General features: G+C 42.5%; 1 protein-coding gene across 9 annotated transcripts in view; it reads right to left on the reverse strand.

Moving 5' to 3' along the window:
- Positions 1-25,713, reverse strand: part of SPIRE1 (spire type actin nucleation factor 1) — a 168,236-nt gene that overhangs the window by 3,141 nt on the left and 139,382 nt on the right. For 3 of the 9 annotated variants that reach the window (XM_005224314.5, XM_059881056.1, XM_059881060.1), the window contains 9 exons: positions 25,623-25,664; positions 18,092-18,264; positions 13,064-13,154; positions 8,703-8,845; positions 6,529-6,702; positions 2,961-3,098; positions 2,346-2,416; positions 1,811-1,838; positions 1,578-1,714 (listed from right to left, as the gene is read on the reverse strand). In XM_005224314.5, the coding sequence (XP_005224371.1) occupies positions 1,578-1,714; positions 1,811-1,838; positions 2,346-2,416; positions 2,961-3,098; positions 6,529-6,702; positions 8,703-8,845; positions 13,064-13,154; positions 18,092-18,264; positions 25,623-25,664 (997 nt within the window). The remainder of the gene's footprint in view (positions 1-1,577; positions 1,715-1,810; positions 1,839-2,345; positions 2,417-2,960; positions 3,099-6,528; positions 6,703-8,702; positions 8,846-13,063; positions 13,155-18,091; positions 18,265-25,622; positions 25,665-25,713) is intronic. The other 6 variants (XM_005224315.5, XM_059881057.1, XM_010818970.4 and 3 more) reach the window with 3 other exon arrangements.

Here is a 25,713-nt window from a genome sequence, read left to right on the forward strand (position 1 = left end):
GTCAGATTCATCGAAAGAAGTTAAAACTGGTGACAACATTCAAAATATTTTTAAAAAACCAGGAAACATGTTTTATTAAGAATCTTAGTACCCTTTATAGAATTTTCGTAAAATAGGTTATTCAGAGTATTCACCTTCTGCACACAGTTCATGAACACTAACAACTGAAATGAAGTACATGTTGCTAACACCCCACTGATGATGCAGAGAAAACTTCAAGTTCTTTCTCAGTGACCCCATGTCACGGTTAATGAACATTACTTAACTCTTGATGGTAGGTCAGGAAACTACAGGAAACTGAAGTAAATTTATCTTAATCCTATGACACAACCTGAAAAATTATCTTTGGACTAGCTTTCTTATTTTTGTATTTATCAAATATACCTCTCCCTGACTACAGCAATTGTCTTTGGCGATGGCACCCCACTCCAGTACTCTTGCCTGGCAAATCCCATGGACGAAGGAGCCTGGTAGGCTGCAGTCCATGGGATCGCGAAGAGTCGGACTTCCCTTTCACTTTTTACTTTCATGCATTGGAGAAGGAAATGGCAACCCACTCCAGTGTTCTTGCCTAGAGAATCCCGGGGATGGGGGAGCCTGGTGGGCTGCCGTCTATGGGGTCACACACAGTCGGACACGACTGAAGTGACTTAGCAGCAGCAGGTGACTATATGGATTCTAGAGAGCTGGAGTTAACTAGATAACATCACCGTAGATGTTTTGGATAGTTTTTGGAAATAACTAGGCATCATCTACTCACTATTTTAATTAAACCAAACAGGAACGTAGAATTAAGTACAGGAAAGAACAGCAGCCATGTTCGCTTGTCCGGAGCCCATGGACAGCAGCCCAAACTCAAGAGCCCAGGATAGGGGCTGAGCACAGGGCAGAAGCCTTGGACACAGGTCTGAGGAGCTTCCAACTCCCTCACCTCACTGTCCACAGACCTTGACATGCTGAATGGCCACCATCCAGCATTTGGCACCAATGCTAGTGTCCCTCACAGATGGAGGGGCTGCTGGTGTGTAAAATCCTGTCCCTTGGGCCCTGCCAGCTTGGAACCTGAGCTGGTCTGCCTTCCTCCTGTCTTTCTTAAAGACCAATACTAACCTGAACACAAAGTGACTGATATCCAGGCATATTTTCCTTTTAAAATGCCAGCTCTTGGCATAAAGCTTTATTTCTGTCTTTATGTTAGGAATGTAAGTCAGCTATTGCAGACCACTGTAAACACAGGATTAAAAATATTTTTTTCAAAACTAAAGGAAAGATTAGACTCTTATGTGCAAGTTTTCAACTCCACTAAAAAGGATAGTTTTAAAGATGACTTTTAAAGGATACATAAAAGTAATTATTTCCAAAGTAGAAAAAATATTAAACTAGGAGACTGTGTCTTTCAAGGAGCTAGCCATTATCCTTGACATGCTACTTTTGGAGATTTGTGTAAGTCAAAACTATTAAAACTAACCCACCCATGTGCCTCTCCTCAAGCCAATATCCCACCATGTCACCAAAGTCCTTGAAAGTGCTTTCTTCTTTCACAAAGGACACTTTGGAGACCCAGGCCTCCTGCTCACCTGGCAATGCTCCGAAGTGGCCGATGGTGGCCAGTGGAGGGTTTTTCTGGCCTCATACAGCTTTCCCCTCTCTGCAAGGCAGACGGTCCCAGTGAAAAGATAGGAAGGGTGGAGTATGGCTTGGAGGGCAGCCGCATCTATGATCCCAAATAAAACTGAGAATGAGCAGGACTGCTGGAGAGGCAGAGTCACTGAAATCAGCACAAGCTGTGACTTTACTGAGCTCGGCTTACCTTTTTGCAACACTGTGAGCACACCGGCCTGTATACAAAATCAGAAAGGTTACTTAGTGTGATTCCATGGATATGACTGGAGAGTTAAGAGAAGCCAAAGGCTGCATGCCTCTACCTGTCTACAGTTGGTCCCCCAAACTCCAGTTCCACCAGAATGAAACAAACTGATACAACTGGCTTGCCAAAAAGACCATCAGTCTGTAAAACTTAATGCTATGTCCTATGAAAGGATCAACTTAATGTCTGGGATTTTCTTGTCTATTGTGGGTTCACCTGAGAGTCACATCTATTTTTTTCTGTTCTGATATATTATTATTAGAACTGTCTTGAATACATAAAAGAAATACATGCAGAAAAAAAATTTTCCAGGCTTAATATCAAATAACCATCCACTGTTGAAGCAACTGCTGTTGTAACTCATAAGCATGGCACATGATCACACACTGGATTATTTCTACTATTGTTCCTGTGAGAAAAATGATGAAACAGTGGAAGTGTTTCCTTGACTACTGTCATCAATTACAAAAAGCCTTACCTCTTACAGAACTGACAGGTATAAGACCAGGTGAAGAAGGAAAACCTTCTGGTTCGGCAACAAAAGCAGAGCTAAAAAACAGAAATTTTAAAGGAGAAAAAAGAATTGCCAACAGTTAATTTTCCAATTTGTACATCTAAACACGTATTTATATGTGGAAAGTCTTAGTAGACAAAGGGAGAAGAGCATTTAGAGACCCTTTTACTAAGTTTGATTCTGTGACAGTTACAATCTGGCTCTGTATTTGATTATAATTCTACTTTCAAATGGGAGAAAAAGGCCACAGCTCTTAAGGGTCTTGCCATCATGGAAGCAATCTGAAGAAGATTCTAAAAAAGTGTCCTGTGTTTCTCAGATATGTCTTCTCAATAATCTTTTAAAGGTTTAACAACTAAGAGCAGACCTGATTTTAGGAAGGCACACCATTATTTATTACAGTGGTTTTAAACCTTACGGTTTTCTATTTCTATGGGAGAAATAATACTTGCTTCTGTGAGCAAGGGAACAGGGACTGCCTGGCAGAGGGTGAGCCTCTGGCCCCTGGAGCCCCCAAAGCCCTGTGCCACCTGGCAGCAGATAGTGCCCGCATGACCCGCCAACTGGAAAGGGCTCTACCTTTCCTTTTTTCAGAGCCGTGTAGACATCTTTGTATTGCTGGTACTTTTCCAGCTCTGCTTTGACCAGGACCTGACGAATGTGCATCACCTCCTCCACGGTCAGTGCCAGGCACTCCACTGGGTAGCAGAACTCCTCCTGAAAGTCAGAATCCATGTGAGCAAGAAGCCCCACCCCCTCCAGCAAGGCCATGTCCCCTCCACTTCAGGGCCCTGGTTAGTAGCTCCAAAGAAGAAAGAGGCTCCCAGGAAACCCTGGGGCAGAGCTGGCTCGCTCTGGGGACCACAATCTCTGATCACACCCAGAAGGTAGCTGGAGACTGCTGGGTCCCAGGTAGCACTAGCCGACCAAGACCTCCAGTAACAGAAGTTTCTCATGTGTGTTCAGATGCATCTCAAGCATCACTAGTCCCTGACTGTGTCCTGAAATCTGGGGGAAATGCTGCTGCTCTAAACCAAATTTATGTCCATTTTCTCCTGATACACAAAGACAGTATGTAGCTTTCTGTTGTATACTATCTGCTCAAAAGTAAACAGCAAATCTACGATACTGGTACAGTTTTAAACACTGATTTGTGGTACCCAGAACAGCCCAAAGAAGACGGTTAGTAACTGACATTGAGAAACGTTATTTAGTGGTAAGTTACATCAGCACAGCCTGAAAACTCCTAATGGTGTGAGTGAACTGGACCCAGAGGTCAGCAGACACTCCCATTGGGCTGCCCCATGCACTCCAGAGCCCTTGTCAGTTTTCCACACGGATTGTGGAGGATGACGCTGATGTAACTGATCCCACTGAATAAAGAGCCTCTTGCCTGCTCCCAGTTGGCCCTGCACTGATTGTGGACCCAGCAGAAACACAGAAACGTCCTGTGCGCCCACAGCATGTGGGCCTCACAAACCCGTGCCCTCGGTGTACACACACTGGAACTCACACCCACACACACAGCAGTGCTGTGCACAGGCATTCTGGACTCAGACAAGCCAAACAAGAAAGCACGAGACCATGGATGCAGTTCATGGAGATTTAACATTCAGTTCAGTTTTCTAATCAGAGAAAAAAAACAAATCTAGGCCGCAAACTTGACAAACATTAGCATTTACTATAAAAGAAAATTTGCAGAATTACTGCTGCTTATAGTCATTACAAAATTATCTCTGTTCAAGCTAACTTAGGGAAGATTAAATTTGCTAAAAATGTTTTAGAAAAGATCCTGCAGTTGAATTTTTAAGATGAACAGCTTAGTATCTGGAGGATGGGAGGATAGTTTGTTAGATTATATCATGCTCTAGAATGTCTAAATACTCAAGAAATCCCACCATCACACACTTTTCTCTCAGTAGGAAGAGCTTTCAAAGATAACAGGCTTCAGTTGGCATGTCCAATATTTACTGTGCTTTGCTCGGCCCTGAGAACAGTGTGTGTATGTCTACTGGGACATGACAGCCTCTGAGTGCTGGACATCACAACTGTGCTCAGACTAATGCGCCGGCTGCACACACCGAACAGCAACTTTTCTCAGGTTCTGATGTGTCATCAAGAAGTCTTTACAGTCGTCTTTATTCATCAGTGACGAGCATGACTACCTATATATATGAATCTAGCAAACAAGCAGAAGACTACTCCTGGAGATCGGTGGCCGTGTGTTAGGAAGATGGCAACCTTACAGCGTAACACAGGTGGTGATAGCAGGCACTGCCCTCTCCTCAGCCTCGAGTCACAGACGGGCTCAGTCAGAGCCTACTTTCAACTTTCTGCTTTGAACCATACCCAAATCCACTGCTCTGTCAGATGAAATAAGAAAGGGTGGTTTTTTTTGGTGTTTATGTTCTTTTTTTTAGAATTTCAAGCAGATTATTCTTTGGTAAATAGCTTCCATCAGGTCAAATGCTAATGTTTTAAATCTGGTGCTTTCCCAAGGACAACAAAACTTTAATGCAACATGAAAGAAAATAAATAATTATAGACCAGCTTTCATTATTTTTTTTCAACTGATGAAAAAACATTGATTTAACATCCCCAAAGCCAAATTACCCCAGATCTTGCTGAGATCCTCATGCCGCAAAATGTGAAGAGCACTCAGGGTTTGCACTTCACCCCGAGCTGAGCCCCTGTCCCCACTGTCATGAGGGGCTGGTCACACTACAGCAGGCATGGAACCTGGGTCCTGGCCTGGCATGGACGCCAGGGGCCAGAGCAGCACGATTCAGATTCTCTGGCTGCTCTGTGCTGCAGCATAGCTCCCAAATTTAGAAACGGGAAGCTAAATCTTAAATTTTCAAAGATTACAATATACTACAGGAACAGCTGTGGTGCCTTTAGAACTCACTGTACATATGTCACTAAAATGGCTGGGTTTCTGTTAAATATTCTGGTTATATTTACCATTCAAAAGGCGTCGGAGTTAAGCCAGCACAGAAATTAGAGAGCACAGTGTGTCATCTGTTACTGAGCTGGAGAAACAGACACAGTCACATTTTATAGTGTTTGTGGTCAGCCCAAGCTTCATAAATAAGTAGGAGAGATTTGACAATTATCCAAAACAGCCTTTTGAGTTTTTAATAAACCAAAGGAAAGCACACTTAAAAAGAGCAAATATTAAGTTTAATTACTCTTTTTTCAAGTTCATCTTTAAAATTCAAGGTAAATTATCTATCTGAAGTCATCTGTAGACTTAGTAGACGAGACTAGGGAGGGTTGAAAATAAAAACAAAATGTCAGAGATCTTCAGAAACACCAAGAGGGGTGGTACTAAATGCCACTCCTGCATCTGACCACGTGCTCACATGGCCAGATCAAAAACGAAAAACAGGATTGAGCCTGAATTTCATGCCAAATGAAGAGAAAGTAATCTGTTGTACCTCATTTACATTGTTTATTTTCTGAACCAAGATGGGTAATAAAGAATAACAAAGAATTTAGAGGCTGTTTGCTTATCAAGAACAGGTCTGGTCAACAGGAAGGACCCCGGAGCCAGGCGGGCTGCTGCCACACAGGTCGCACTGTGGGCAGGGGAAGCCTGAAGACGGTCCCAAGGCTTTTTATGCTACTGAGGTCTGGAAATTATACTTTCTATAAAAAGTGTACTCTGTATGAAAATCTCAAAAGATAATACAAAATGAGTATTTAAAATATTTAAATAATCACATCGATAAAACTTGATTTCTCTGTACAGAGAAGCAGGGTGGGTTTTTCTAACAACCATCCTGACCATCATAACACAGCTGTACGGGAGCTGGAGAAGAGGAAGGGTCCCTGTGGCTCCCTGGCTGGGCAGCTGAGTGTGGATGACTGCTTCTGGGGGAGGCCAGCGGAATGCCTTTCCATCAGGCCTCTCAGAAGCTCTTCCCACAGGCTCCCTGACGCTGCTGCATTCTCAGTTTGTTGTCCTTTCACTATCATCCTGTCATTTGAGATCATGGTGTGATCTATGCATCTACCAAAGATTGGAATCAACGGTCAGAAGCAAAGTGTCCATCTAAGCTGTTAATCTGTGCAGAGTGCGGCAGCTGAGGCATCACGACCAGAGACAGAGGAAGGTAATTCCCAGAGCCCGCAGGAGGCCAACCTGTGTGTGTCTCCACCTGCTGGTAAAAGCTCTCTCACACAGATAATAAACAGCCCCTGCTACCCCCAGCATGGCTGCCTCCAAAGGGTGAGAGCCGAGCAGAGAAGCTGTTTGGAGGGTAGAAAAAAGTGGTCGGAAAGGCGGCGCTGGCCATGCTGTGGTCATCCTGGGAACCTGAACAATACGTATGGGGAAGAGAATAGCAGGGGAGAAGAAATGGAGAAAATACTGCTGAACATGAGTGACTTATACAGAACCATTATAGAGCATGAAAGAAAAACAGACAAAAACACCACGGAGGGCATTAATGTTAGATTCCATATGAGTCTCCAGGCCATCATCTGCATCTATGTGTGTCAAAACGAAATCAACCACGAAGTCACAGCTGGAGAATCTGAGTTCACACAGCAACACTTCAGCTGTCCTGTGAACTCTTATCTCCCACACAGGTTTGCGGGATGGAGGCCCAAGGCGACAGTAGAAACACACACCCAGCAGCCACCCCTACCCTACTTGGAGGGCACTGCCCCCAGTCATCTGACCAAATGATGAAAAAAAGTACACTTTCAATATCCTGAGGAAAGGGTGCTAAGTCTCTTCAGTTGTGTACGACTCTTTGCAACCCCATGGACTGCAGCCCACCAGTCTCCTCTGTCCATGGGATTGGATTCTCCAGGCAAGAACACTGGAGTAGATTGCCATGCCCTCCTCCAGGGAATCTTCCTGACCTAGGGATTGAACTGGCATCTCCTGTGTCTACATTATTGGTAGGTAAGTTCTTTACCACTAGCGCCACCTGGGAAACCCCAGGAGGAAAGGGAGGAAGGTCCAATATAAATGAAAATCAGTAACAACAAAAGACATTTCTGTTGTCTTTAGTTGAGACCTTATAAATGCAAAATGATTCAGTGTTTTCTTAAAAAAAAATAGCTAAATCATACTTTTAAAGACAATACTTACAAAACTAGATGCCACTGCCAGTAAAGGAGTGGGATTTTATGGACTTCCCATGATAAGCTACTGGCAAGAAAAGTCAGGACTTTGATCTGGAGGTTCTTGCATCTCAGCTGGGACCCAGAGGCAGGCGGAGGGTGCGGAGTTCTGTGAACAAATTACCAGTCTGCACAGACCACGGGCTCCCCTGCCTGCTCACTAAACCTCTTCTCCGCAAAGGCATGTTGGTTGTACCTTGCTCTTCTCCACAAAAACAGCTCATGGCCTGACCATACACACTGAGCTCCCCTGCGCCAGGAAGACACCTCATGGCCTTCCTTGGTAAAGTTTCCCAGGTGGTGCTAGTGGGAAAGAACCTGCCTGCTGATGCCAGAGACGTAAGAGACATGGGTCCGATCCTTGGGTCGGGAAGGTCCTCTGGGGGAAGGCATGGCAACCCACTCCAGTATTCTTTCCTGGAGAATCCCATGGACAGAGGAGCCTGGTGGGCTACAGTCCATGGGGTCGCTAAGAGTCTGAAATGACTGAAGCAATTTAGCACACATGCACCAGCCAAATACTCCTTGTAGTTAATCTGACAGTGTCTTTACACTGCTAATTTTAAGTTTAACCTCAACAGTGTAGGTATTTGGGAAGTCAGGTGGGACAGAAAGAATCCTCGCAGGTTTCCTCTGGCAGATCCGCTGCCTCTTCCTGGAAGGACCTTGTGGGCTACATCCCCTGCCTGATAAGTGAATAGCTATGACGTGAGCCTGGACGTCTCTGGAAAACAGCGCAAACTGTCAACCCATCCAAACAGCTGCAGTGACTCCAGTATCACAAAACATGCTTGAAAACAAGGAACAATGGATTTTTATGAATCAAAATTCTCCCTCTGGATATCTGCCTCAGTAAGAGTCTACTGTAGTCAGACTTCACTAAGTTTTCTGTTTAGTTTCAACAATTTTTAAGTGGCATTTGAAAGGAAAAAAGTGTTTCTTTAATAAATATCCATACTTTCAACCATAAGTAAGTGTTTCAGGGGGAAAAAAGTACTTTAAATGAACAAAAAATGTCAGATTTCACTTGGTTACTTTTAGGATTGGTTTTCTTCAGCTAGTAACAACAAATAAGGGTATTATAAAGTTCATTCTAGCTTCTGGAAGCTTCTCAAAGAAACTAATGATTCCAGGTCTCTTAACTGCTTACAAGTTGCTCTGCATAGTCTGTGGGCTACTTACAAGAGACCGGGAGCTCTGCCTGGATGCCGGCAGGAACTGTCTCACATTAGTGGGTGTTTCCTTCTCAATGGAATGTCGTCTCTGGGGTGGCTGCCGTCGCTCAGGCTGAGGTGTGGAGGATATGGGCAAGAACTTGGGAGGGTCTGAAGAAACAGGATGAACCAAACTGAAATCAGTTCTCTTATAAAAGAAAAAAAAAAAGCAACTTAGGTTTCAAATTTCTAACAGAAAACCCTCTGCCATATGTGACAAACTGCATTCAAAGATGGAGTGCTGATTTTGTCGGACTGATACATTAGGACTGGAGGCCACAAGGGGACCCTGGAAGACTGTTACAGAATAATCTTTGCAAGATAAACTTACTACTGAAATAGCAAGGAAAAGGAAAAAGTGTTCAATATTCAAATTCATGCATAAAATGCAACATAAATGCAGTCTCAGATTCATAATATAAATGCCATCCTGTTATTTTCCATAGAATTTTGCAATTAAGAGTCTTAGGCTTTATTTAAAATTTTTTTAATTGGGCAAAAGACTTGTATTTAATAAACAATTTCAAGGGCAAAGAATTCAAAGAATAGATCTTGGGCTTTATTTTAAAAGCATGTGAAAATTATGTATTGTTTGTGTCAAGTCATACCAAAATTGTCAAGTTTATACCTTCCTTTTAAAAGATAAAATATGAAAACTCTTTCTTCTTGATGTGTATCAAGACATTTTATCCTTAGTTTAAATCAAGCTTTATTTAAAAAAATTAAGTTTCAGCTTCAATGTTAATACTACATATGACACTGCTCCTCTGTCTAGGAATATCTGGGGACAGAGTTTAAAGGGGCAATGTTTCAGGCTCTGATTCACATTGTGGAAACACAGGAGGACATCACAGAACTCTGCTGTCTGTCTGTCTGTCCTTCCTCCCACCCTCTGTGCAGTAAGAAGGTGAGGAAAAGTGAAAGTCAGCACAGTGAGGAAGAGATGACCATCTACTTGGACTGTCCTAGCAATAAATCACTAAAAAAAATCAGAATATACTTCCCTCAATCATCACTAAAAAAAATCAGAATATACTTCCCTCAATCAAGAAAAGGTACAGAAATCCATCATGTGATTTAATGGAGTCTCTATAATATTTAATGGGTCTGGTCAAATACCAATTACAGATAATAACCAAGGTCAGCTCCTGTTGTTTTTGATGTAATCTGTTTAAGTAAATCAAAATACTATTTGAAGAATTTTAACCACTGAAACCTCCACATGTACATGTACGAAAAATGAAGTCAATATACTAAAGATACTCTGTTTTTTCTTAGTAAAATTTTAAATAATTGCAGTAAGATACACATAATATTTACCATCTTACCCAACTGTACATTGTAAAAATTTACCAATTATACCATTTTAAAACATACAATTCAGTGGTATTAAATTGTTTACAGTTACCTTGTTATGCACCCGGTTGTAAACTTTATTGTACTTTGTTGGATGTTACATATATATTTTAATATTTATTATTTATTTATTTGGCTGAGCTAGGTCTTAGTTGCGGCATGTGGGATTTAGTTCCTTGACCAGGGATCAAACCTGGGCCCCCTGCATTTGGGAGTACAGAGTCTTAGCCACTGGACCATGGGAAGTCCCAGATGATATATTAAATGGATATAAAATAAATTGGTCTAAAGGGCTAAAAATATAAATAAAAATGTAAAATGTGATTATTAAAAACAAAATGTGTGTGGCAGGGTAAAAATGTAGTACTGCTCAGTTCAGTTCAGTCGCTCAGTCGTGTCTGAATCACAGCACGCCAGGCCTCCCTGTCCATCACCAACTCCCGGAGTTCACTCAAACCCACGTCCATTGAGTCAGTGATGCCATCCAGCCATCTCATCCTCTGTCGTCCCCTTCTCCTCCTGCCCCCAATCCCTCCCAGCATCAGAGTCTTTTCCAATGAGTCAACTCTTCACATGAGGTGGCCAAAGTACTGGAGTTTCAGCTTTAGCATCATGTGTTTAAATGTAAGAGGTCATCAACTTAAAATATTCACCTGTCTGGTAACCACAAACCAAAAGTCTATATAACAGATACATACACAGAAAAGAGAAAGGACTCCACATAACACTAAAGATAGTCATCAAGGAAAAAGATTTCTTTTTTCTTGGAATAAAAGGAAATAAAAACAACCACAAAACAATGAACAAAATGGCAGTACATACATACCTATTAATATCAATAAATACCAAAAACAGGCTTTCTTGGTAACTCGGCCTGTAAAAAATCTGCCTGCAATACAGGAGACCTGGGTTTGATCTCTGGGTTGGGAAGATACCCTGGAGAAGGGAATGGCAACCCACCCCAGTATTTTGGCTTAGACAATTCCATGGACAGGGGAGCCCGGTGGGCTACAGTCTATGGGACTGCAGAGTAAGATATGACTGAGCAACTAAGCACGCATGCACAAATATTAATCATTGCTTTAAATGGAAATGGACTAAATGTTCCAATTGAAAGCTTCAGAGTGCTATGGAACTCTCCTCAATGTTATGTGGCAGCCTGGATGGAAGAGGAGTTTGGGGGAGAATGGATACATGCATATGGATGGCCGAGCTCCTGTACTGTTCACCTGAAATTGTCACAATACTGTTAATCCTCTATACCCCAATACAAAATAAAAAGTTAAAAAAAGAAGTGAAAAGATAACACCGAAAACGAAGATATTTGCAAATTATATATATATATATTTGATTTGACATCATTCTTGTTTTTAAAAGCAGAACATTTACTGTGCAACTACCTGCTGAAATACTGTTTTTCAACACAAGTCTTGTTTTTAACATAAATGCTTATAGAAATAAACCTCCCTTTTGCTCTGGGACAGTTTCTGTTGACTTATTTTTTCTTCTGAATGAGCCATACTTTCCTGTTTTTTTATGTGCCTTGTGATTTTTTGTTGAACACTGGACATTTGAATTTATCAATGTGATAACTCTGGAAATTAGATTCTACCCTTCCCCAGAGTTTGCGGAGTTTTGTTACTGTCCCTAGTCACTGTTTCTCTTATTGTTGAAGGCTGATCTTTGAAGATCAGCCTGATGTAAACTTAACATCTCCTCAGGTCCTTGATGAGCCATTCCCTGGGCATTCATGGTCACTTTCCAATTCTCGCATATTCCCTGGAGATATGGAGGGGGGAGGGGGAAGCTGACAACAGCTCAGCAACAGCCGTCTACCTCTGTCTGCACTTCTGATATCAGAAGCAGTGACCAGAACACAGAGCCCCAAGATCTGGAGGGCCAGGTCATTTTGTCTGTCTTGGCCCCGCCAGCTGTGTGCAAGCTGCTTCAGGAACGGCACACAGCTGACTGTCACATGGACGGGGACAGGGGAATGAATGGCTGCCACTCACTAAGAGCTGAAATCTACTGAAGTTAACCACAATTCACCATCTTCCCCTGGAAGTTGTAAGCATTCAACAGATTCTAGCATTCCGAATATATCAGACAGATTCTGCCACTGCAGTTACTGTCTAGGTGGGAAGATGACTACACAGTGCCTGCTACTCTGCCAGCTTCCCAGAATCCTCCCCGCTAATATAGAATTTTTAACCCTTTATATTAATCTTACAAATGAAAAGATTACCAAAACTGTGGCTTCCCTCGTGGTCCACTGGTGAAGAATTTGCCTTGTAATGCCACGGACACAGGTTCAATACCTGGTTTGGGAAGTTAAGATCCCATCCGTTGGAGCAATTAAGCCCACACACTACAACTAGACAGCTGCACCTCAGGGAAAGATCCCACATGACGCCATGGAGACCCCACACGCCCCAGGGAAGACCCAACACAGCCAAATAAGTATTTTCAAAAAGATGGCCAACAGTACTTTTCAAAATGATTTCATTTTACATTCTATATTAGAACCCATTACCTGAAGAGTTATAAAGGTGTTTTTATTATCCATACTTGTACATGGGTAAGGGGCAAGGGTGTGTGGGGGTATATTTGTGTGTGTGTAGCAAGAATGATAACAAGTGTGATTATTCAGGGCTTCTGGCTTAAATTTAGATAATGAGGTAATTCTAAAAAGTACACATAGGCTGACCTACTCCCTACAGCTATCATCTGTAAACCTAAAGGTGACTGATTTATTGTAAGTTGAGAACCTGAGACCCAATTACAGTTTAGCCCTATCTTATGTTATTCTAGGAAAAAAACGATTATTTCTGCTCCTGACCAGGGCAAATCCAGGGTTGGTTCTTTAACTATTTAACCCAAATGACAACAAGGCACTTTGGGATTTCCTTTCCTAGGTTAAACATGTTTTTTTTAAGGCATCTGACACTGGTTCTCTGTACCACAAATACTCACTCTTCCTTGTGGACACGGTCTCCAGGAAGGGGTCTTCCAGGAAGGAGGGAGATGCACTGCTGCTGCTGGCAGACCTGGGCAGGGTCTCCTCCTGAAAAAGACACAGGGCAAGGGGGAGACACAGATTTCTTAGACACTAGTGCTCTCATGCTCATTAGCAGTGTTCACTCATAAGAGGTAAACTGAGGCACCACATTTTAATGTCCAAGGTTCAAAGCAAGTTGGAGACAAACTAGAAGGGATCTAAAATTAGACATATCTGGGTGTGTGCCCCGGCTTTGTTCCTCATTAGAGTGATGTGACATAGAGCAAGTTTCTTATTTCAGTTTCATAATTTCAATAGGATTACTACAAGGACAAATCTGAGAACACATTTAAAATGCTTAACACATCACCTGGCACACAACAAATGGTGATTAACATCATCAGTCAAGTATTTAACACATTTAAAAAACTAACAGACTTACTACCCCTACAGAGGTAGATGTGTTTTGTTCACTGTTGTTACCTACTACCAAGTCCATCCCTTACTAAGTAATGCATAAATATTTGTTGAATGAATGAAAACATATTTATGAGAAATATGTCTACACTGTGTCAAAATTTAAATTCCTGTTACTTGTGAGAAGAGACCTTCTTAATTTGTTTTAGACTATAAATCACTGCAGATGGTGACTGCAGCCATGAAATTAAAAGATGCTTACTCCTTGGAAGCAAAGTTATGACCAACCTAGATAGCATATTGAAAAGCAGAGACATTACTTTGCCAACAAAGATCCGTCTAGTCAAGGCTATGGTTTTTCCAGTGGTCATGTATGGATGTGAGAGTTGGACTGTGAAGAAAGCTGAGTGCCAAAGAATTGATGCTTTTGAACTGTGGTGTTGGAGAAGACTCTTGAGAGTCCCTTGGACTGCAAGGAGATCCAACCAGTCCATTCTAAAGGAGATCAGCCCTGGGTGTTCTTTGGAAGGAATGATGCTAAAGCTCAAACTCTAGTACTTTGGCCACCTCATGTGAAGAGTTGACTCATTGGAAAAGACTCTGATGCTGGGAGGGATTGGGGGCAGGAGGAAAAGGGGACGACAGAGGATGAGATGGCTGGATGGCATCACCGACTCGATGGACTGAGTTTGAGTGAACTCCGGGAGATGGTGATAGACAGGGAGGCCTGGCGTGCTGCGATTCATGGGGTCGCAAAGAGTCAGACACAACTGAGCGACTGAACTGAACTGAACTTATACCAAAGTGAAGTACAATATTTATTCATGAAAAATTTACTACTTACTATGTGACATGAGATATATATTAACTGGAAGACAACTCAATTCCATAATACATAGAGAAAACTGCTAAATATTTTTAAATATAGAAGAAAGTTAGGTTAATATATTAATCTATGATCATGTGAGACAAATAGTGAAAATCCTTTCTGACCTACTTAGTGTGGAAAGCATTAGTTTCGAAGAAGCCCCACTACAAAGGACCTAGTCAAGGAACAGGAGAAGAAAAAAGCCGTGGAGACCACAGAGCCCACACAAGGATGGTCTGAGTGGTCACCTCCTCCTGGTGCTCACTGCCAAGAACAAACCAGGCGACATCAGCCAAGCCTCACCCAGAGGTCATGCACAGGACATCGTACACGTCTCCAGAAAAGTCAGTGAGAACTAGCTTATCTCCTGCTTCTGGCAGGTCAAAAGGAAGTAAAAGCTATGAGTATCTCAAAAAGAAAAAGTCACACACAGGACTTCTCAGCAGTTATGAGGTGGGAGCTCCTGATTCAAACAGCAGAAACCATCCCCACTGTACATCCTTCAACCAACCTTCCCAGAACCACTGTTACAGCTGACTTTACTAAGGCATGTCCATGCTGCGCAGCCTCCCTCCTTCCCAAGGGTCTGAAACGCTTCCCCTGAGAGCAGTGAGGATCCTGCCCTGGGCAGGCAGGGTGGACATGGGATTGCTGGGGGGAGGGGTGTGGCTCAACGCTTCTTGGGATTTTCTCCCAGAAGCCGTGGACGGCTCCCTGCTTCTGCCTGCCCACCTGAGGGAGCTGATCCACTTTCAGACTACTTGAAAACTAATCCTACCATTAAAAAATAAACTCAAAGTGGATTAAAGACCTAACTGTAAAACTGGATACCATAAAACTCCCAGAGGAGAATATAAGGAGGACACTCACTGACATAAATTGTAGCAATATTTTATTGGATCCATCTCCTAAAATAGGAAATAAAAGCAAAAATAAATAAATAGGACTTAAACAGTTCATCTTATTCAACATCAAGAAAAAACAATTAAAAAATGGGCAGAAGAACCGAACAGACATTCTTCCAAACAGGAAATGCAGATGGCCAACATGGTACATGAAAAGATGCTCAACACTGCTAACTACCAGGGAAATTCTAATCAACACCACAAGGAGCTATCACCTCACACCTGTCAGAACAGCTATCATCAAAAACAAAACAAAAAAACATAAACAATAAATGTTGGAGAGGATGTGGAGAAGTGGGAACACTTGTACACTGTTTGCGGGAATGTAAATCACTGCAGCCACTGTGGAGAATAGTACGGAGGTTTCTCAAAAAACTAAAAGCAGAACTACCATATGGCCCAGCAATTCCACTCCTGGGTATGTATCTGAAAAAAACAAAAACACTAATTCAAAAAGATACATGCACTCCATTATTCACAGCAGCATTACACTAGTCTTTGACACTCACCAATGTCAGAAGTCCCTATCACTGTCAGAAGTCCCACAGCTGTGCTCCCAGGGTGAGGCTGTCCCTGAGGCCACCAGAGTCATCTCAGATACAAGCCTGGGCACCGAACTCACTGGGCAGGAAGGAAAATCTCCTTTTGACAAGACGCCCAGTTAAGGCACAGATACAGCTCCTGAGCTTCGCTTCCCTACTGAAAGCTTTGATACAGTGCCAATCAAAGCTTATCTTGACTTTTACAATGTTACTTGGGTCGGGCTAGTAGAGATTATTAAAGACAGACCAAAAAAACCCATTTAAAGACAGACCAAAAAAACCCATTGAGATTAAGAATTTTGAGAAAAGAAAAAAACAGCAGTGGAAGCAGACCTGGTGCTGGGAGGTCTATTCATAGTTTGGCGGGGATTCTGTTACTTTTCTGTTGTCTGACTTTGTAAACTGAGCCTCTACCTCTACTAAGCTGTGTTCTTACTGCAAAGTAATGATGCTGAACACAATTTCTAAGCCCCTTTCCAGTTTAAATTACTTTCATTTAGGCATTCTCATATACTGCTAGTTGGAATACTAGAAAGTTTATGAGATATGAAGATTTTGGGCTTAGATTTGGGTTTTAGATCTGTCTCTATAATTTACTTTTTAACAGTCTTAGTTCAAAAACAAAACCTTTCTGTGTGCACTCAATATGCCAGCAAATTTGAAAAACTCAGTAGTGGCCACAGGTCACTTTTCATTCCAATCCCAAAGAAGAGCAATGCCAAAGAATGTTCAAACTACCACACATCTGAACTCATTTCACGTACTGGCAAGGTAATGCTCAAAATCCTCCAAGCTAGGCTTCAACAGTACGTGAACTGAGAACTTCCAGGTGGATTTAGAAAAGGCAGAGGAACCAGAAATCAAACTGCCAACATCCACTGATCACAGAAAAAGCAAGAGAATTCCAGAATATCATCTGCTTCATTGACTATGCTAAACCCTTTGACTGTGTGGATCACAACAAACTGTGGAAAATTCTTTAAAGACATGAGAATACCAGACCACCTTACCTGCCTCATGAGAAACCTGTGTGCAGGTCAAGCAGCAATAGTTAGAACTGGACATGGAACAACAGACTGGTTCCAAATTGGGAAAGGAGTATATCAAGACTGTATATTGTCACCCTGCTTATTAAACTTATATGCAGAGTACAGCACGCAAAATGAGAGGCTGGATGAAGCACAAGCTGGAATCAAGATTTCGGGGAGAAATACCAACAACCTCTGATATGCAAATAACACCAACTTTAATGGCAGAAATTGAAGAGAGCCTCTTGATGAAGGTGAAAGAGGCGAGTAAAAAAGCTGGCTTAAAACACAACATTCAAAAAACTAAGATCATGGCTTCTGGTCCCATCACATCATGGCAAATAGATGGGGAAACAGTGGAAACAGTGACAGACTTTATTTTCTTGGGCTCCAAAATCACTGCAGATGGTGACTGCAGCCATGAAATTAGAAGACGCTTGTTCCCAGCTGCTGCTGCTAAGTCATGTCAGTCGTGTCCGACTCTGTGCAACCCCATAGACGGCAGCCCACCAGGCCCCTTCGTCCCTGGGACTCTCCAGGCAAGAACACTGGAGTGGGTTGCCATTTCCTTCTCCAATGCATGAAAGTAAAAAGAGAAAGTGAAGTTGCTCAGTTGTGTCCGACTCAGTGACCCCAAGGACTGAAGCCTACCAGGCTCCTCTTCCAGGCAAGAGTACTGGAGTCGGGTGCCATTGCCTTCTCCGATGACCAACCCAGACAGCATATTAAAAAGCAGAGAGATTACACTGCTCCAGATACTCAAAGTTCCAGATACTCAAAGCTATGGTCTTCCCAGTAGTCATGTATGGATGTGAGAGCTGGAGACGACTCTTGAGAGTCCCTTGGACTGCAAGGAGATCAAACAGTCAATCCTAAAGGAAATCAGTCCTGAATATTCATTAGAAGACCTGATGCTGAAGCTCCAATACTTTGGCCACCTGATGTGAAGAACTGATCCACTGGAAAGACCCTGATGCTGGGAAAGATTGAAGGCAGGAGAAAAGACAGACAGAGGATGAGATGGTTGGATGGCATCACCGACTCAATTGACATGAGTTTGAGCAGGCTCCAGGAGTTGGTGATGGACAAGGAAGCCTAGTGTGCTGCAGTCCAAGGGATCACAAAGAGTTGGACATGACTGAGTGACTCAATTGTACTGGCTGAAAACTAGGAGGAGGGCAAGCAGTGGCTGCAGCAACACAAGGGCCCATGGAGGCTGACCCTGAACAGGCATGGGCCTCACCTCTGAGTCGGAGCTGTCCAGCTCAGCCAGAGTCGGGGCTTTGAGGAGTTTCTTCCGCGGCACAGGCACCTGCTGGGCGGCTCCTGACCCACCTTCTCTGGGCTGTGACGCCACACCTCCATTCACCATGGATGATTCTGCAACATTCTTGGGAGATTCAGCGGTTGTCACCTCTGGGGAAAAAAAGGCAAAAGCTGACCTTTCCCTAAGCACAGAAAGGTGGTCAGTGGACCAAAAGGAGTCTTCAAGCGCCTGCACTGAGCTGAAAAGCATTCCTACGTCATGCAGACAGCACAGAGGCCACACGCAGTAACACCTGGGCATATAACACATGTGTATTTGACATTAATTGTCACACTCAAATAAAGGAAACCTTTCCATGAATAACTATATATTCACTATATGTGTAGATTAAAATTTAGAACTGGGGGAAATCCTACAGAAAACCAACTCCAGGTGCTTTACTTCCCAGAGGCCCAGGGAGGCTCGAGTTCCCTTGAGCCTCTGAAGAGTGAGTGATGGACTGATGGAAGTGACGGTGTACACAAGCCTCCAGCATGGGGCTGCAAGACTGAGGGCGGTTTGAGTCTAAAATAAAAACAGTCAATTATCTATACACATATAAACATGAACACACAGAATCTGGGATACATTCCTTATGATAAAGCTAATATAGATTATCCCAAGCTCAAATGTGGATGGAAAGGCAATGAAAGAAGTGTGGGAGCAGGATACAGAGCACGAAGTGCGGAGTACAGACTGTAGATTATAAAAGACAGGGGGTGAGAGACCAGAGCAGAGAGCACACGGCACAGAGGGTGCAAGCCCACAGTGCAGAGCACGGAGTGCAGAGTATAGACTATATAGACTATAGAGGACAGCAGGGAGAGGCCAGAGCAGAGAGCACACGGCACAGAGGGTGCGAGCCCACAGTGCAGAGCACGGAGTGCAGAGTACAGACTATATAGACTATAGAGGACAGGGGGGAGAGGCCAGAGTAGAGAGCACACAGCACAGAGGGTGCGAGCCCACAGTGCAGAGCACGGAGTGCAGAGTACAGACTATAGATTATAGAGGACAGGGGGGAGAGGCCAGAGCAGAGAGCACACGGCACAGAGGGTGTGAGCCCACGGAGTGTGGAGCACAGACTAGACTACAGAGACACAGGGCTGGGAGCACAGAGCAGAGTGTGTGTCCAGGACAGGGCATGGAGTGCAGAGCATGGAGTTGGGAGTACAGACTGCAGATTATACAGAGAGCACAGGAGGGAGACCAGAGGGTGTGAGCACAGGGCAAGAGCACAGTGCGAATGTTACGTAGCGTAGCGTATGTAGCACAGCACAAGCTACTGTGTAGGGAGTGTAGGGCTTAGAGCACACAGAACAGCAGGGCGAGGACAGTTCGGATTCAGAGTCTAACTCTGCTGCTACTTGTCTGACCTTGAGCAATTACAGCAAATTCAGTCCTCATCTGTTAAATAGGGCTAACAGCAGAAGTGGGCTTGCTGTGAGGATTACATAAGTCAACAACTGCATATAAAACACTTAATAGTGTGTGTAATAAAGGTGGCACACAATAAATGTTAGCAATTATTAACACTGACTTTTATCTCCACTTGTGAGCGAGTGGACTAAGGCTCAGTGTGACTCAGCCGCTCACGGCCAACTCAGCAGAGCTGACAGAGGAGCCTTGGCAGAACCAGTTCCAAAAGCCTGTGATCTTCCAGTGCAAGTGGAGATAAATTTCTTCAGTGTTTCAATAACTAATACTTTTAATAACTAACTACTAGAGTATTTAAAAATGAGAAAAAGCAGTTTCAGTATGCCCATAGCCGTGGAGCAGTGTGTGAAACTCCCCTGATGAGTCAGAGGTGAAGAGTGTACTGAGCACTGAAAAGACATGGCTACTGCTCATTTCTGGCAGGAAGCGTTGTACCTGAAGTTAACATAAAATATAAGGTTCTGTTTACAGTAGCTCCCCCACTGTATAATATTCACAGGCTTCAAGTGGAAGACGTGGGCTTCCAGGTAACATTCAGAAAGTGTACTCTAGTACAGCCTTCCTTGACATGATTTAAAAGAATTATATAAACTATTTATTATAAATGATGTATATTTAACTTAATATTTATAATTTCTGCCTGATTTTAGAGCTCAAGAAGGCCAGAACTAGAACTTTCCTTGTGAACGAGAAGGAAGGGTTTGAGTGAGCAGAGGAAAGGAATGAGGAAGAGAAGGAGACAGACCTGTCAATCATTTATCATTTTACATAAAGTGTTCAGTAGAAAATCTGACAACGCACAAGTTAACTTTGTTATCACCTCTCCAGGTATTAAGCAGCTAGAAAAAATGTTTAATTGGGGGAGGAGTGTGCTGAAGGGGACAAAGAGGAAGAAGCAGCAGGTTTTCACACAAACTGTAAAGCTTAAAACCCTTCAACAGACCTTTCATTGGAAGAGAACTACAGGCTGCCACACTCACAGGAGTACCAGGAAAGCTCTCAAGAGAGAAGAGAGAAAATGACTGGGCTAACTGCTTAATTCCTAGTGAAGGAAAAAAAGACAAATGTTTAAAAATGATCTTGAAGTATATTCTGAAAATTTGTATTCCACAGCATGCACTCTCCATATACTTCTTCCAGGGCCTGTGCTTCCTGTGCTTCAGCAGAAGGCCTCTCCTGCAGCCTGGCTCTCCATGCTCCAGCCGCAGCTCTGCTGGAGGGGTGAGCGTCCCCGGGGTGGTGCTCACAGTCCAGGCTCCCAGGGCGAAATCCCCAGTGGAGCGAGGAGGGACATCACAACAGTTCTAATGGTTATATAGTTAATGTTTCAGAAAAAAATGTAATTACTACATAAGATACATGATTTTATGGATGCTTTTACTTAAGAAAATTTTTAAAGTCATTTATAGTAGATTTGCGCGGTAGTTTGAGCATTCTTTGGCATTGCCTTTCTTTGGGATTGGAATGAAAACTGATCTTTTCTAGTCCTTTGGCCACTGCTGAGTTTTCCAAATTTGCTGGCATACTGAGTACAGCACTTTCACAGCATCATCTTTCAGGATTTGAAATAGCTCAACTGGAATTCCATCACCTCCACTAGCTTTGTTCATAGTGATGCTTCGTAAGGCCCACTTGACTTCACATTCCAGGATGTCTGGCTCTAGATGAGTGATCATACCATCGTTATTATCTTGGCCGTGAAGATCTTTTTTGTACAGTTCTTCTGTGTATTCTCGCCACCTCTTCTTAATATCTTCTGCTTCTGTTAGGTCCATATCATTTCTGTCCTTTATCGAGCCCATCTTTGCATGAAATGTTCCCTTGGTATCTCTAATTTTCTTGAAGAGATCTCTAGTCTTTCCCATTTTATTGTCTTCCTCTACTTCTTTGCATTGATCCCTGAGGAAGGCTTCCTTATCTCTCCTTGCTATTCTTTGGAACTCTGCGCTCAGATGCTTATATCTTTCCTTTTCTCCTTTGCTTTTTGCTTCTCTTCTTTTCACAGCTATTTGTATCATCTCACACGCTAGTCAAGTAATGCTCAAAATTCTCCAAGCCGGCTTCAGCAATATGTGAACTGTAAATTTTCAGATGTTCAAGCTGGTTTTAGAAAAGGCAGAGGAACCAGAGATCAAATTGCCAACATCCACTGGATCATGGAAAAAGCAAGAGAGTTCCAGAAAAACATCTATTTCTGCGTTATGGACTATGCCAAAGCCTTTGACTGTGTGGGTCACAATAAACTGTGGAAAATTCTGAAAGAGATGGGAACATCAGACCACCTGACCTGCCTCTTGAGAAACCTATATGCAGGTCAGGAAGCAACAGTTAGAACTGGACATGGAACAACAGACTGGTTTCAAATAGGAAAAGGAGTTCGTCAAGGCTGTATATTGTCACCCTGCTTATTTAACTTATATACAGAGTACATCATGAGAAACGCTGGGCTGGAAGAAGCACAAGCTGGCATCAAGATTGCCGGGAGAAATATCAATAACCTCAGATATGCAGATGACACCACCCTTATGGCAGAAAGTGAAGAGGAACTCAAAAGCCTCTTGATGAAAGTGAAAGAGGAGAGTGAAAAAGTTGGCTTAAAGCTCAACATTCAGAAGACAAAGATCATGGCATCTGGTCCCATCACTTCATGGGAAATAGATGGGGAAACAGTGGAAACAGTCTCAAACTTTATTTTTTGGGGCTCCAAAATCACTGCAGATGGTGATTGCAGCCATGAAATTAAAAGATGCTTACTCCTTGGAAGGAAAGTTATGACCAACCTAGATAGCATATTGAAAAGCAGAGACATTACTTTGCCAACAAAGGTCCGTCTAGTCAAAGCTATGGTTATCCAGTGGTCATGTATGGATGTGAGAGTTAGACTGTGAAGAAAGCTGAGTGCCGAAGAAATTGATGCTTTTGAACTGTGGTGTTGGAGAAGACTTGAGAGTCCCTTGGACTGCAAGGAGATCCAACCAGTCCATTCTGAAGGAGATCAGCCCTGGGATTTCTTTGGAAGGAATGATGCTAAAGCTGAAACTCCAGTACTTTGGCCACCTCATGTGAAGAGTTGACTCACTGGAAAAGACTGATGCTGGGAGGGATTGGGGGCAGGAGGAGAAGGGGACAACAGAGGAGGAGATGGCTGGATGGCATCACTGACTTGATGGACGTGAGTCTGAGTGAACTCCGGGAGTTGGTGATGAACAGGGAGGCCTGGCGTGCTGCGATTCATGGGGTCGCAAAGAGCCAGACACGACTGAGCGACTGAACTGAACTGATAGTAGATTTGGGCTTCCTGGTGGCTGAGATGATAAAGGATCTGCCTATAATATGGGAGATCGGGGTTAGACCCCTGGGTTGGGAAGATCCCCGAGAAGGGAATGGCAACCCACTCCAGTATTCCTGCCTGGAGAATTCCATAGACAGAGGAGCCTGGCAAGCTACAGTCCATGGGGTCACACAGTCAGACATGACTGAGAGACTACCACACACACATGGTAGATTTTAAAAGTTTGAACAGTACTGGTGTCACTTAAGTCTGGTAAAGTTGTGAGGGTAATGCCTACCCTGAAGGTTTGTGGCTGCCATGAGCTACTTTCATTCTCAACACAGGGATCTGAGAAATTACCTGACAGTTCTCTCTCTGCCTGGAGACCTTGCTGAGGTTCATAACTGTATTTGAGCTTGGTGACTCCAACTACTGAAATAAACCTCATACTAAGGTCAAAGCTTTGAGATAAATGGAATTAACAGAAAAACACATTATGTCAGTCAAGCTTCAGGGTGATCTCCATATGTAAGACTAAGTACATGTGATCTTCTCTAACACTGCATATTTGTAAAAGCTCTGGCAAAACACACTTTTAAGAGGTATTTTTAAGCAGTTTGACTATACTTTCCATTCAAATGAATAAATCCTTATTACTTCAATGTATCTGATGAGAAAACCAAACCCTTGGATAAGATTTTATACTTCTTCTACATAAGACAATTTCTGGTATTTATAAGTAAGCAAACTATTCAAGATGCTAGATATAGCTTTAGAAGTCACATGCCTTAGGTTCAGAATCTAAAACGCATAACCACAGTATTAAATACATAATAACTTCTATTTTACGTAGTGTAATAATTATGTCTATTAGATATACCCAGCTGCTGCTGCCTTATTTAGTTGGAGGAAATATGACTGAAATACAGACTGTATATTTATTTGCATCAGAAAAATAAATTATACTTACCTTAAGGTTGATGGATTAAGATTTCCACTAAGGATTAGTATTTCTAAAACATACCTAAGTGTAGGACACATATCAATTCTGTCTTATTTTAGCGTGCATTATCTATACTACATATTTAAATATTTACTCCTTAGTTTGCTAATGTCTCAACTTAAATTAGAAACACATTCCAGCTCTTGTATTTAGGTCAGAAGAATGGATCAATCTTTTCCATTTATAATTTGGAACATTATTGATTAGTCAACAGGTCACAATAAAAACATGAAAACACAAGAAACAGAAAATGAAGCATGTGAAAACTACAAAGTACATTAAGGTACAAAATAGATTATGGCAAATGATAAGCAGTGATGGCAAATCAAATGGCAAGCAGTGATAGCAAATCAAAATTCCTGTTGCTCCTTCACATCAAGGAGGCTCAGCACCAAGAATTTTCTTCCCAGCACAGGAAAATATCATATAACTGGTATGACACAAACACACCTACATACAATTACACATGTGTGGGCATGCAGACAGTCCAGGGCAGCCACCTGTGCCTACAGTCAGGGTGTTTCGGGAGCCGGCTACTCCCAGAGTCCACTGGGGAGGACCATCTTTAATAGGTATTTAGAAGAGACAGATCTTAATATGGACTGCCAACTTTGGGAGATTAGCAGTAACACATGTTCTCAAACACTGCTGAGTTTATTTTCCAGATCAATTTTTTTTTGTTTACAAAGTTACTCTGCAAATGGTTGATAAAATAAAAATTGTCAAATGGATAAAGAAAACAGAACAAGCTCTTCAGTGGTCAGTCAGAAGTAGTAAGTGAAGACTGATGTATTTTAGTTTCTTGAGAGGGAAATATTAGTCATGCCTAAGGGAACCACAAATATACAGAAATTTAAAAAGCAGATGGGAACTAGTTTTGCAGTTGGAAGATGTTCAGCAAGTATTCAGACAGAACATGATACTAGAACTCTCAGGTTCTTTAAATATGAATTTGTGTGTAAGATATGCCAACAATTTCATGGCACACACAAATTCTGGAAGGAAATACTAGTACCAATGTCTTATCTCATTTCACATTGAAAGCAGCAGCTTCCAAACTCCAAAATTCTAATGTGCAAAACATTTTAATTTGGGACTAAGTTGGCTTTGAAAATTCACTCATATACAGTTTAAAAACTCAATTTAAAAAGGGGCTGATTTTACAGATCAAATTTTGCCATGAATAGTTACTTGTTTCACCATTAATCCCTGTCTAAACGGAAGGGCTCTAAACTTGTACTGCAAACCCAGGACACATGATTGTGTTTTACAACCAAAGTCTCTTAACCAGCACACCACCAGCATGACGAGGCCCCATGTACAGAAGCCCCGGGTATACGACTGGCTCTCATCCCCCAACTGTGGAGCACTCGTCTTCGGAAGCAGCTGACACTTCCAAGTTTAGCTGCGTGAATAACTGAATGCTTCAAAGAGTAACAAGTGTCAAAACTCTTTCTTGTTTCTAGGCTCTGAAGGCAGAGTTCTCTTAGACTCTCCACTGCTTTATGAGACTGGGTGTAATGGGCAGCACATTTCACAACCACAACCATCAGGGTTCTTCCACAGGCCCTTGGGAAGCAACAGATTTATTACAGTTTTTTTTTTTTTAAACCATTTTCAAAGAAAGTCTGTTTTATATGACTGACCACAGCTTAGAAGCCTTTCAATTTTCTTTTCTGACATGTTTGAACAAGGAGATGAATGAAATGTATTTCACAGAGACCACAAAACCCGCATCAGGTGTGAAAGTGCTTTACCTGACAAGTCAAAACTGTAAGACATGCTAAGAGGCCGCGTTGCTGAAAAAAGAAAACAAACAATAAAAGGAAAGTAATTCAGATGTTAGGC

The sequence above is a fragment of the Bos taurus genome, chromosome 24 (genome assembly GCF_002263795.3).
Source record: "Bos taurus isolate L1 Dominette 01449 registration number 42190680 breed Hereford chromosome 24, ARS-UCD2.0, whole genome shotgun sequence".
Taxonomy (NCBI): Eukaryota; Metazoa; Chordata; class Mammalia; order Artiodactyla; family Bovidae; genus Bos; species Bos taurus.